Raw genomic sequence first — 12,883 nt, forward strand, 5'->3', positions numbered from 1 at the left:
TGCAAATAATGAAAATAGTACAAATATCATTCAGCGTTATTGTTTTGGCTACATCTAGACTGAACCTAAGTGATGTTTGTTTACTTTCTTAACCGAACCGGCCACTTTTTCGACAACATACTCTCAATCACATCCGTACAGAAAAGACCGCATTTGCCGTACTGATTTTTTTCTAATTGACCTCTAGTATTACTCAATTTTAGAGTAGCTGAAAAATCAATTGAACATATATTGTAAGAAAAAGAAGAAGGAAATAGCCAAAACGTCAAGTAATGTGACAATTACAATTGCTAAGCATGATCGAATTTACCTTCTCATTATGACCGAACCGTCCTCATTGAGATCAAACTGTTGGGTATTTATTTTGCAACAGTGAACCCACAAACACTTGAACAACAGAAAACTGTGGGAAACCAAACTTCTGAAGCCAAAAAAATACTTTGCTGAGGCGTGATTCCGTTAGTTAGGTGTTATCATCGTCTTTAACTGCTTTCATGGAGAACAGAAGAAAAATACGGTTTTCTTCAGCCAAATTTGGTTATCCACAATCCAAATCGTGACTTAAAAAGTCCTACTGATATCGAGTAAACATGTCGTAGAATACAACCGTAACTACATATGAACTAAGATACCACTTGGGCTATGCCTAGGAATAAATGCAAAGGTTGGAAGGCCTAATGAAGGTATGGACGGTGTCGTGGGTGCATTTAAAGTTTATACATTTGTAAGTGATATTGGCTAGTCCTACATATTTAATGGTTCAGGGATGATGCCACACAACGTATGCCAGACGGCATTTAGACCAGGCTATAGCCTAACATTTAGCTGTTGGCTGTACAGGCCTACCGCCTAGGCCTACAACTCACAATCACAGTGCCTACTGTAGCTAGCCTAATGCAATTGAAGAGTCAATGTAGGCTAACACAAGTGTGAACAATTTTGAGCTGGTGTTTCTGCATAAATTTACCTTTCTGATTTTAGATTTATCAGATATGTGTTTTGTCAATGAGAGCTAAAAAAAAAAAAATGTTTTGCATGCAGTTTTTAACAATTGCTTTGAGAATGGTGTCCAAGCAATGTCACCCTATATTTATATCATTGGAAAACAATGTTCCTTTACCAGATTTACGGAAGCAAAAACCTCAAAGCCAACTGTACTAAGTCAGGCAAATATATGGCCAACCTCATTACGTTAAATGTTTCCTCTGACCAATTTGTATTCAAAGCCAACTTGGCCATCATACTTTGGTCAAACTTAACTTGGTCTCCAAACATTGCCAAAGGTACAATAGCCTGGCATTCACCCAGACAGATGCATTGTCTTTTCTTTGTGATATAATTACTGTCTGGCATATGTTGACATCCAGGGTCAGTACCTAGACTGTACTTCTATAAAGAAGGCATTTTTAGGGTCTCAAGTGCCCAAGGTTTCGAAAGCCTCATCAGGAAAAGTATTTCGTCCAAGTTAAATCTGGAATCCTGTTTATTAATAACCAATACGTGCAACATGATGAGACTATCATGTGTGAATTACAGGCTGTAGGAAACTATTAAACGGTCTGGGTTGCCTTTACCCGGGAGACGTAACTCAAATTTAAATGTTTGTAGCCTACTGTAAGTTGTAAACTGTCACTGCTTAGCCTAGGTGTAAGCTGTCAAGCTACAAATGGGAGGCCAAACAGGTTAAAATTGAAATTATTCAGGGTCTTTCTACAAATTTCAAGGATATTCCAGGGGCTTTACATAAAATCTGGGGACATTTAATCCGGGGACAGCACATGAAATTCAAGGACTGTCCCCGGCAGTATTGGACATACCTTGGGACTTCACCTTGGTATATATATATACTGTACAAACTTAAATTTACCAGAAAATAAAGAGGCTTGTGTTTCTCTTAAACATGTATATAAACCAGATGGGATTTGGGCATTCACGTAAAGTGTCCTTTTAAGATTCAAACAAATTTATTTTGTAATAAGTGGACAAATTTGTCCATACTGAAATAATTCTGTGCAGATGAATTAGAGCTGTTTTGGGCAGAGGGTGGTTGTTCTATTGTTATGGTCAGAAGCAGTAGTATTCTATAACTGATCATTAATCATACAGTAGTAATGAGTAGACACATGTATCCTTGCTGTATAAATATGAAACTAGTGATAGTCCTGGGTCCTATATATGACTGTGGACTTTATTAATCATTAAAAATGGTTTGAGGTGATTAAACAGTACAGTACCACTATTTGGAAGTGAGACTGAAAATACCAGATATAAATACTGCGCTATATCATGATAATGGAATATTGGGGTCTGTGCGGTCACAGAACGATAAATAAAACTTATGTGGTCCACAAAAAAGAAGACTTCTATAGCACATGGGTACATAAATAACAATAGTCTACAAAGTTTTTGTAGCAGTTTCAAAGGTGCTGAATTTTTCCCTAAGTTGTAACACACTTCTATGGTTCTTATACATGTTCAAATCTGTTAATACATTTTTGGCGCTTGTATAGCAGTTTGATTATTTACCAAAGCATAGCATTCTGTGATGCAATACAGGATAAATTATTCTGTGTTATCATGGAAAAAAGAAGGGCAGCAATTTATAGAACAGCAAAATTGATTTAAATGAATCATAAGGTGACGAAGAACCAGGAGTAAATTGTAACAACTTCAAACTTATTGGTCTACAACAACAACAACAAAATCTGAATGCATATATTAAAAAGATTTGCCATTGTTGCACGTTTAATAAATAATTTATTTATTATTATAACGAGAGGGCACAAAAGACTATGCCTTCATATTCTTATCTGTCCTTCATCCCCTTAGTAATACTAAAATATTCACCAATTTATACAGTTGCAACAGATATTCACCCACCGCCCCCCATTTTTCTTCCCCACCCCACAACAAAAATAATGACACAGTTAGGGAAGCCTTGCAAATCTAACCGCCATGTCCAGGCCAGCGGAAATCTCGCACCACTTGCTCATTATGTAGTGCTTATTGGTCATAATATAATATCATGTAGATGTTCATGCTACCGGTGGGTCTGCTGTATATATTCCTCTAGTCAAGTCCTCTATTTCCAACAAATTCTTGCTGGTTCTTTCTTCTCCACTTTCTCTTCCATTCTCATCTACTCTCTAATCCCCCCCCCCCCTCCCAATATGTTTTCTTTCCCCAAAAGGAGATTCTCTTCACTAAAAAGTGGTTCCTTTCTCCAAGTGGTGGTTCCCAACTCCACATAGGGTTTCCTTTACTCCCAAAAGCACTCCCCTCCAAATGGAGGTTCATATCCCCCCATGGGATGGTGGGGGAGGGAGGGGTCCCTATCTAACACTTGCCATTCTATCTATGCTGCTTTATAAGACTCACAAGTCTTCAGTTCTGTTTGTCTTGCTTAATTCACAGAGTCCTGGCTGATGTCATTATGAAGACTAGATTGAGGCATATGAAGAGAATGATGGTCATCTACCCTAGGAAGAGACTCTAGCATTGCAGGTGGATTAATTCACCTCATGATTCATTAACTTTGAGGTTCTTTCATGCTTGTACTGTATGCTATCATTGTGCAACAGTTTGATCTCTAGCTTTGCACCAATTCTACCTTAGCAAGTATTTCAATTTCAAGGGGAGGTTCCACTTGAACAAGATATGGAAACAAACTTCTTCTTTTTGATCACTGAAAAATGAAATTTTGAATTTTGAACAAGTGAGCTGCTGCCTTGCAGTGAGATAATGGTATGGGAAAACTTTGCCTGATTCCTTCAGGCAGCTGTTTTAAGAAATATATAGTGAACTTCCAGAAATAAGAAAGGGGAGGAAAGGAAAGAGAATGAATGAATGAATGAATGAATGATTGAATAAATTATATATATATATTTTTGTTACTCCGGTTTATTTCAACTTCGATTGACTTTTCCATATGACATTTTCTTACAGATAACAGGCAAAAATTTAGATTCAAAAGAAAAGGTGATCGCAATTTGAAAATGCATTTCATAGTTCAGGATAGGTAACACAATATCTCTGTGGCTTCTTACGAGTAAAATAATTGTGCTGTTCAACTTGAATAGTAAATTTAACCTTATAAAAAAAATTCGCCAAGAGCAGGTTTTACTTTCTACAGTTAACATGCATAAATATAATATTTCATATTAAAGAGTAGGAAATTAAACGGGTGTTTTTTGCTAGTTCTCATACCCTAAATACACATCTTTTACAGAAAAAAGAATTGTTTATTCAGAAATCTACCTTCGACATTTAGAATAAACTCAGAAGTGACACTACATCCCGAAAACAATGTGTTCAATTGTCTCATCCTCAACAGAACAGAATGTGCAGGAAGGAGTGTCAACCTTTCTCATTAAAAAGACCAACCTATTTGTCAGTAAACTTTGGCGAAGAAACCCGAACTGGAAAAAAAAAAAATTTTTGCTCGGAAATGATCAAAAAGGTAAGGGGAAATATTTTTTGCCAGTCTCTGTCCGAAATATCTGTAAACAACTTGTTCTACTTCTTTAGAGCAGTGGGGAAGCTGACAATACTTTTCAATATAATGGAGTAAACAATACTTAGACATAGATGGAACAATTACTGCTTTGTTCAAAAAGTTGTCCTTGTCATTTGAGGGCAGGTCTGATCTCCAAAGCACGGATTCTTTGTCTCCAGCTTGATGGAACTGCATTTAATAGACCCCAAAGATAGTCAAAGGAATTTTGTTTTCATGTCGTGAATTGTTTACGAAGTCATTATACAAAAGGAGAGCCTTTTTTTTCTGATCAAGAGAGTCTCCTACATACAAGATGTTACCATCTAACATATTTTTTATGAAAAATGGTTTTCTCATTTATACCAGGCGCGTAGCGAAGGGGGGACGAAGGGGGTGACCGCCCCCAACCCCCTTGAGCAAATTTTTTTTGTGTGTTTTTATGATATTGTTAGAAATTTCAAAGTAGAAAATGCTTAGATGCAACTTACAAGGCCTGGGATGTGCCATTTCCAGCGATCTGGGAGCATTCTCGGCCAAAATTTTCTTGTACGCTTTGCGCCAACTCATGGTGGTGCTATGCTTACATTGTTTCCAGTGCCGAATCTACGGCTCTAATAGTTTGCCTACCGGTTCGCCCCTCCCTTGGCAACTTCCTCGCTACGCCCCTGATTTATACGAACATGTGAATTATTCCAAATCTGATTTTCCCAAACAATCCAAGAGCTCATGGTTTGCTATTTTACTCCAAGCCTGCACCACCTGCCTAACAAATATATTGGAAATTTTGTTCATTTCTTGAGAATGAAAATTACAGTGAAAAATAAGTTCTCTACCGAAAGGGGATAGGTTTATATAAAGAAAGATCTTCCATGAAATCTGGCTTCCACAACAGTAACATCTCGTCCATGTGCATTTTTGGCTGTGAATAAAACTCTTGAAATGTGTATAGCCTTTAAAACCACCGCTCATAACTGTATTTACTGAGGTAGAGCGCTTCACTTTGTCGGGATTCCCAGCCCAAATAAAGTAAAAAATTCTAGTTTCAACAGGTTTAACTTTGGGAGGATTAGGAATAATTAAAAACACAAGTTGGGACAGGCCGTAGTTTTCAAGATAATGCTAAATAAGTATGTTAGTTTAATATACAAATGAAATCCATTTTCTTTGGGACTTACCCCTTCAGTTACTGCCTAACTGTGTTGAAAATGAAGTTGTTTAGCCCACTCCATGGTTCCTCAAAAATTCAAATAGCACCCTCTGTCCTTTCTCTACCGTTCCTGCTTCTCCCCAATAGTGTGATTTTGTCCTCTCACCTTTCGATACCAATTTACAAGACTAGACAGTCGCACGTACAAACGTCATCCATTTCGTGAAATTTGATGTCAGATATGCCACTACCAGTAGCCAAGGTTTGTCAGTCGGTATGTTTTAAAACTTTGAAGAACATTTTAATCTTTCAGTAGGAAGAACTACACGAGTTACCCGAGGTGAAGAAAACCACCTTACGCTGCTGTACAGCCAGGGCTTGTAATTTATAACATCCCAGATGCTCGGTTCATTTGCTTCAAGTACCTCCGCATATCTACTCTGGCACCAGTAAGTCTCTGATTATTTTCCTTAACATTTGCATATTCAGTGATCTGCCTGCTTGATACAGTTCTTTTCCCTTGACATAAAAACAACTGCTATAAAGTGACAGTATGCTGTCTCTGACTAGACATTGATTCAAATTCAAGCAGGAAGTCTTGTCAGGGCTTACTGAAAGTTTCTTAAGAGCCAATACTTCATTTTTCATTTCTTTATTCCAGTTTAAATTTACAGAGAAATTTATAAATACGATAAAAATATAACAATATACAGAGAACATCAAAAATACAGGTTAAGACTTATCAAAGTTTATGAGATTAAGATAATAATGAACGATAAAAAGCGTTACAAAAGTTATCAAAATTATCAAAAAGCTACAACAAAGGATCTAAGAAGCTGTCTTTACCAGTTTACAAAAAGGGGCTGCTCTGTAAATAAAACAAGTTCTTAAAGAGTAAAATTCTAAAACATTATTAAAAAGCTACAATAATGGATCTAAGGAGCTGTTTTGTACAAAAAGGGCTGCTCTGTAAATAAAGAAGTTCTTAAAGAGTATAATTCTAAAACATGGCGCGATATTTGGATTTCTCAAATTATAATTTGTTTTATTGCACAGAGAGTTGAGCTTGGAATGTAGAGGATGTCTTACAAATTCATTCTTACAAATCAGTCTTACAAATTCATTCCTAGGGGGGTTACTCCTCATATCAATGTCACAAACTTTCCCATTTGTGTCGACACAGAAAAGGGATGAATATGATGTACTCGAGATCCATTTGCCGTGATCATATACTGATATGATAGCTCATGTACGTCCCTCTTTCGAACCCACTTTTATAGCTTTTGAGGCGTCACCTTCAAGTCCTAAGAATCTTGCCAAAATGTCTTCATGTCATTGACAGAAATTTATGGGTTAGCTAGCTACATGAACAACTTCCTTTCCTTATGTGACAACAAGGCAGGTGAGGGGGGGGGGGGGTAGGGTTACTTGGACTTACAGTATATTGTTTATTTGTTTTATCTAAGGTCCGAAGTGTTATGAAATTTAAAGAACCCCATTTCTTAATGATTGGTGGGGATTGCAAAAGGGATCAACAATTTTTCTGGAGATTTAAAGGGATTTAGGTTTACCATAAGTTCAAAATCTTAGAATAACTTTCCCTTCATTTGATTTGATAGGGGGGGGGAGCTGTGAGATGGCAGGGGAGGGATCTTTATAGTGGGCTAGTAAGCCATTTGTTATGATGTTATATCTGCAACAATATATGTTTTTATCCAATTATGAATAGATGCATATATGAATATATTCACATTCATTGGTGAACTTGTGAAATTGTCAACTTTGCAGTTCACCATTGTGTACCTTTGGAACCCTACCAAAATTAAAACTCTCCTACCACTCTCCTACCTCTCTCCTACCTCTCCTCTTCTACCTCTTCTACCTTGCTTGGATGGGACACTGATGTTTAGTTTTTAAAAGTTTTTTTTTACTTTGTTCGATCTCTGTGAAGCATCACGATGGTGTGATAATTTCCTGCACCGTAGAACTAAAAAAACAGTTGTAGAATTAGGGATTAACAAGTTTGTGTGATATATACTGTATGTACAATGAGGCTGTAACTTAGGACTGGAACAGTTGATGTTATCAAACGTAATTAGACCTAGCCTCATTTGCATATATCAGACTTAAAACGTCATCTTTACTAGCAGTCGACAATCCGATGATTTTGTTGGCGAGTAAACAGTACTCGAAGAAGGTCGTCACTTCAAAACTTCCTGCGCCAGTTAATTGAATGGAAAAGAAGTTTAAATGATAGGATGTGTAATCATTTCCTATTCTTCCTTCTCTGTATTGTTCGAAAGGAAGGAATAACATTAACCAGCTGCTTTTATAATATTAGCCCTGATTTAATTTGATTCCATGAAGGTGTTATTTTTTTCGCTTCCTTATCTTAATTCTTCCTAGAATTTACATTTCGACGTCGGCATACAAATATCGACACCCATCGATGCAAATTTTGGCCTAAGCTGCAGGTGAGTCACCCCTTTTCCTATGGTTTGTGAAGGTCTCACATACATAACGTGACAACCCTAGGAAAAGACAAACCGTGCCAGTGGCCAGTGGCTAATTTTGTTAATTGTCTTTTCCTGTTTTGGAAGGTGTTTCTCGAACCCTTTACCTCGTTACACAACTGTCATAACTGGCTATGGCATAAAAAAGGACTTCTGGGAGTTAAATTTATAGCTAAGACTTTTTAAGGAAATGGATTAGTGGACATCTTCAAGAGTCTCAGAGTAATCTCAGAGTCGCATCTTGGAAGAACAATAAATGCTTTGCAAGTCGAGAAATTGAAGGGTGACGGTCGACTGTTTCGTAAAGGGAAAAACAAAATGGCCCTGTAGCAGTCACAGAGTTTTTTCGTCATCCATTCGGAATGGAGAGGAACTTTTCAAAATAGTAATTTCCACATTGGAATTGTTCCACAGAAGGACTCTCTGAATACCTTGGGATTAGCACACCAAAAAAATAAAACCAAGAAAAAGTGCATCACAGGTGATTATTGAATTTCTGTTTCAGAAGTTGGTCTGTTTTGGGTTTTTTTTCAGATGATATACTTTTGTAAGACAGAAAAAAAAGCCTTAAAATGCAAGTTGTTGTTTGCCAGTTATACCAACTATATAACCAGTATATAACCAACTATATAACCAGTATATAACCAACTATATAACCAGTTTTCCACAGGTATGTAGTTCAATTATTACTTTGTAAGTAATACAAAATATTTTTTCTCACCATTTCCTTTTTTCCCTGTTTTTCGTTTTGGAAAAGACCAAAGAAATTTATGGGTAGAATAGGATTTGCACCATTGACCTCTGTATTACATGCCCAGCATTCTAGTACCAATTAAGCTATCCAGTCCTTTAGATGCTGGCAATCCCTATGTTACTATGTTTAAGGCCATTTTCTTAGCTGGGAGATGCCAGTCAGAACCCCCCTGTACTTGTTTTATCATGTAACCAGGGATCAGTTTCATTCAGTGCAGATATTGGTAGAGCAGGGATTTCAAGAGAAATTGGCTTTTTTTTAGTACAATTATACAAGTAAAGAAGAAAAACTGACCTGGAAATAATATACAAATGGAAAAGATGAAATAAGTTTATGGCTGGAATGCGATTCGAACCAGTGACCTCTGACCTCTGAGTTACAAGCCCAGGGCTCTACCAACTGCGCCATCCAGCCCTTTAATAGTTGGTGGTCAATCCCTATATAGCCATTTTGTTTTGATCTTCTTAGCTGTGTGTTGAAGTCATTCACTTCCTTTAGTATTTGCCTTGCATGGATCAAATGGCTGGGTTTGCATTAATTATACAACCGTAAATAATATTTAATCTTTAGCGAAATAATTTTGAGGAAATAAACCCACATTTTGAATTTGTTTGGTGGCACAACAAATATTCACAGCACATTAACAACGAAAAAGTTCCACTTTTGTTTCTTTGAATCGGGTGATTTTGAATAATATCTGTGTTTTCTGGAGAACGTATATGTCTGACGCATTAGATCTGGTGAATCGGTTTATAAGAAACTGACATATCATTGGAACTTGGAAAAATTGTGAAAAATACTTTAAAAAAAAGGTGTAATTTCTAAAACTGCCCTGTGTCTTCCTTCTATTGTCTATTTTTGCTTAAATTATTTTTTATGAAAGAATATTACAAAAATGAATTTGTGCTGTGTAATGTCTAATAACCTTGCTTAGCAGAGCATAAAGTATAAATATAGATCAAGAATAAAAATTATGCTATCGCATAATTTTGGTCATTGCAAAAGTCGTACAAAAACCACTACAACAGTTTCGTTCAATTTTAATCAAACTACTCCCCAAAAAGTTCCCATCTTTATTTCTATCTTAATGGTGATGTTCATCATTATCAATGGCCTCACTTTCTGCCAATAACATAACAACCCCACCACTCCCCCCCCCCTCCCCACACACCTCCTTATTCTGGGAGAATGTGGAGAGCTTTTGCGATGTAAATAGCCACAGGTTTGCACACCACCTAGTAGAACTCACACGTTCACGTTCTCTGGGATTGCAGTTCATCAACAGCCTCGCAAATTCGTTGATTAGAACAGGAAACAGCAATTGACTGAAGGGAGACCAAGAGGAAAGGGTAAACAGATGACAGGGAGTTTGTACACACATGTTGTCATATGTCATCTGTTAAGTATCAAAACAGGAATCAATAGTACAGGATTCTGTAAATTGTATTCCTGTTTGAAAGATCCCTTTCTCCATTTGTATTTTTCATGTCTTGTCCTAAATTTGTGTCACTCCATATGACCAAGCTGTTTATAATATTCAAACAGAACAGTCTGTTACATCTGTTAAGTATCAAACAGGAATCAACCGTACAGGATTCTGTTAATTATATTCCTGTTTGAAAAGATCCCTGTCTCCTTTTGTAGTTTTCATGTCTTGTCCTAAATTTGTGTCACTCCATCTGACCAAGCTGTTTATAATATTCAAACAGAACAGTCTGTTACATCTGTTAAGTATCAAACAGGAATCAACAGTAAATTGTACTCCTGTTCAAAAGATCCCTTTTTTTCCTTTTGTATTTTTCATGTCTTGTCCTAAATTTGTGACACTCCATCTGACCAAGCTGTTTATAATATTCAAACCGAACAGTCAGTTACATCTGTTAATTATCAAACAGGAATCAACAGTACAGGATTGTAAATTGTATTCCTATTTGAAAGATCCCTTTTTTTCCTTTTGTATTTTTTCATGTCTTGTCCTAAATTTTTGTCATTCCATCTGAACAAGCTGTCTATGTTAGTCAAACGGCATTTTATACCGACTATTCTATGAACTAAAGTATCTATACATGCTTTTTTACCTTGTCAGTCTTCTATTTTTTTTTTTTTTTTCGGAGCCTTTAGTTGCTGCCAATTATAGAGTGTTGTTTGATGAAAGTATTTCTGGAGGCTGAAATTGATTCCTTCAGAAGCAAAATTGTAGAAATTTGGTCTGTATCTTCCGGCCATAAACCACATCCGTATGGCATTTTTATATCGCAACGCTAAGAATTTTTTTTCAAATTTTGCGATATTTTGTAAATCCATTCCAAAATGGACATTTTAGAATAATTTGGAGAAAATTTCAACTTTTGCAGCTTAAAGAAATACAAACTTTATCTACCGTGTGTATGAAAGATACATGGTGGTGACATGGTGGGTATGAAGTAAATCAAAGTCAAGGAAAATGGTAACTGACTTGTTTTCCTGTAATAATGTAGTTCGGTCAAAAGAACAATCAAAACTATAGTACGAAATGTTTCTCGGAAGGGGAGTATTAAAGAACTTGCATGCATTGACTGTAGATGTATGTCGTGATAAAATCGCTTCGGCTTTGAGTACAACGTTTCTGTTTGCTACCTTGTAGTAAGAATCTAACTGTAGTAGTAATTACCGACTTTGTGATCTGCGTTACAGTCATTGCCGACTTTGCAATCCGCAATCCCCTTCAAAATTTTGTAAGGTCGGTAAGAGTGACTCTATAGTTTTGGGAAACCAACAAGTTATTCAAAAGTACACATAGCCATTATGTACCATATTGACTCTTTCTTTCTGAAAACCGAAAAGGGGAAGAAAATTAATGTCTTGGTCAGTCAAGTTTTCATTCTGACTTGCAGAATTTGGAATTTCTGAACTTTAAGCGAAACAATTTTATGCCCCTTGTGTACAAAAGTAGATAAACTGTACGATTTAGTCATATTTATAAGTTTAAATTTGATATTGATTTCAGAATCCAGCGAAAGCCTGACATGCTGATATCAAGATGGGAAGCCGGGAAAATCCCCGCAAAGTTATTTCTAGTAAGTGTGTTTTTCCTTTTTTGGGGGGGTGGGGGAGAGGGGTGGGGAAGCAGGGAGGGGTCTGTAATTCCTCTATGCTAGTATGATTTTGATCTTTTATTGTTTCCAACCTAGAATGCATTGTTACTTTGCTCAAGCGAACACTGCCACTTTCCCTTATAATTTTGTTTCCCCAGAAAAAATCCCCCGTTTGGTTAGTGTTGAATCTACCATGATTGATGGGGAGGAGCGCTATGGTGGCAAAATGTCATTAGCAATTTGCAACCACCTGCTTGAATTAAAAGGAGCTTTCCCACATTAAAGCCAAGGCTACCCACTATAAACTAGAAGTCAATTGTTCCTTTAAAGGCTTGGCAGAATGTATTCACAGAACCGTGACTGCTATTACATGGATATTATACAGCGCACCGACAAAGGTACACGTCCAAGGAGCGATGTTTTTTTTCTTTACAAGAGATTGTTTATAAATTGCCCAAAATGTTTCCTATTCTCTGTTTCCACCTGGTTGAATGCTTTGTAGAGAACTGGTTAATTTCCAAAAAGAAAAGAAACATTCCTCGAAATTGTTTAGAAACATTGGAAACTTTTCCCTATGGAGACCTTTTCCAAGCATGTTGTCAACCGAAAAGTTTAAAGCCTCCTTTTGTCAATCTCCTCTGAAAATGTTGTTAAAAAAAATAGAACAGTGCCCTACCGATGACTGATCATTTGATAATTTGACAAACTCAAATTTAATATTTTGTTATTTTTTGTTAGTACTTAACAGTTATTACTTATTTTCTGTGATGATATTTGTAGTGTTTTAAGTCAATCACTCATAGAAACATTAATTCGAACAAATATAAAATATGGCACTTGAGACGAATGTGATATTAAAGGTCTTTTCATTTCTGTATCATGTGAGGTGATTGGCTAAAT

At 36.5% G+C, this 12,883-nt stretch overlaps 1 protein-coding gene across 3 annotated transcripts in view; it reads left to right on the forward strand.

Moving 5' to 3' along the window:
* The first annotated feature begins 377 nt into the window (after window positions 1–377).
* Window positions 378–12,883, forward strand: part of LOC139966176 (uncharacterized) — a 42,282-nt gene continuing 29,776 nt past the window's right edge. The window contains exons 1-6 of one of the 3 annotated variants that reach the window (XM_071968948.1): window positions 378–683; window positions 3,415–3,504; window positions 4,334–4,459; window positions 5,956–6,091; window positions 8,049–8,116; window positions 11,896–11,965. In XM_071968948.1, coding sequence (XP_071825049.1) covers window positions 11,929–11,965 — 37 coding nt within the window. In that variant the 5' untranslated portion in view covers window positions 378–683; window positions 3,415–3,504; window positions 4,334–4,459; ... (1 more) ...; window positions 8,049–8,116; window positions 11,896–11,928. Of the gene's footprint in view, window positions 684–3,414; window positions 3,505–4,333; window positions 4,460–5,955; window positions 6,092–8,048; window positions 8,117–8,175; window positions 8,637–11,895; window positions 11,966–12,883 lie in introns of those variants that run through there. The other 2 variants (XM_071968958.1, XM_071968964.1) reach the window with 2 other exon arrangements.

Source organism: Apostichopus japonicus, chromosome 1 (assembly GCF_037975245.1).
Source record: "Apostichopus japonicus isolate 1M-3 chromosome 1, ASM3797524v1, whole genome shotgun sequence".
NCBI lineage: Eukaryota > Metazoa > Echinodermata > Holothuroidea > Aspidochirotida > Stichopodidae > Apostichopus > Apostichopus japonicus.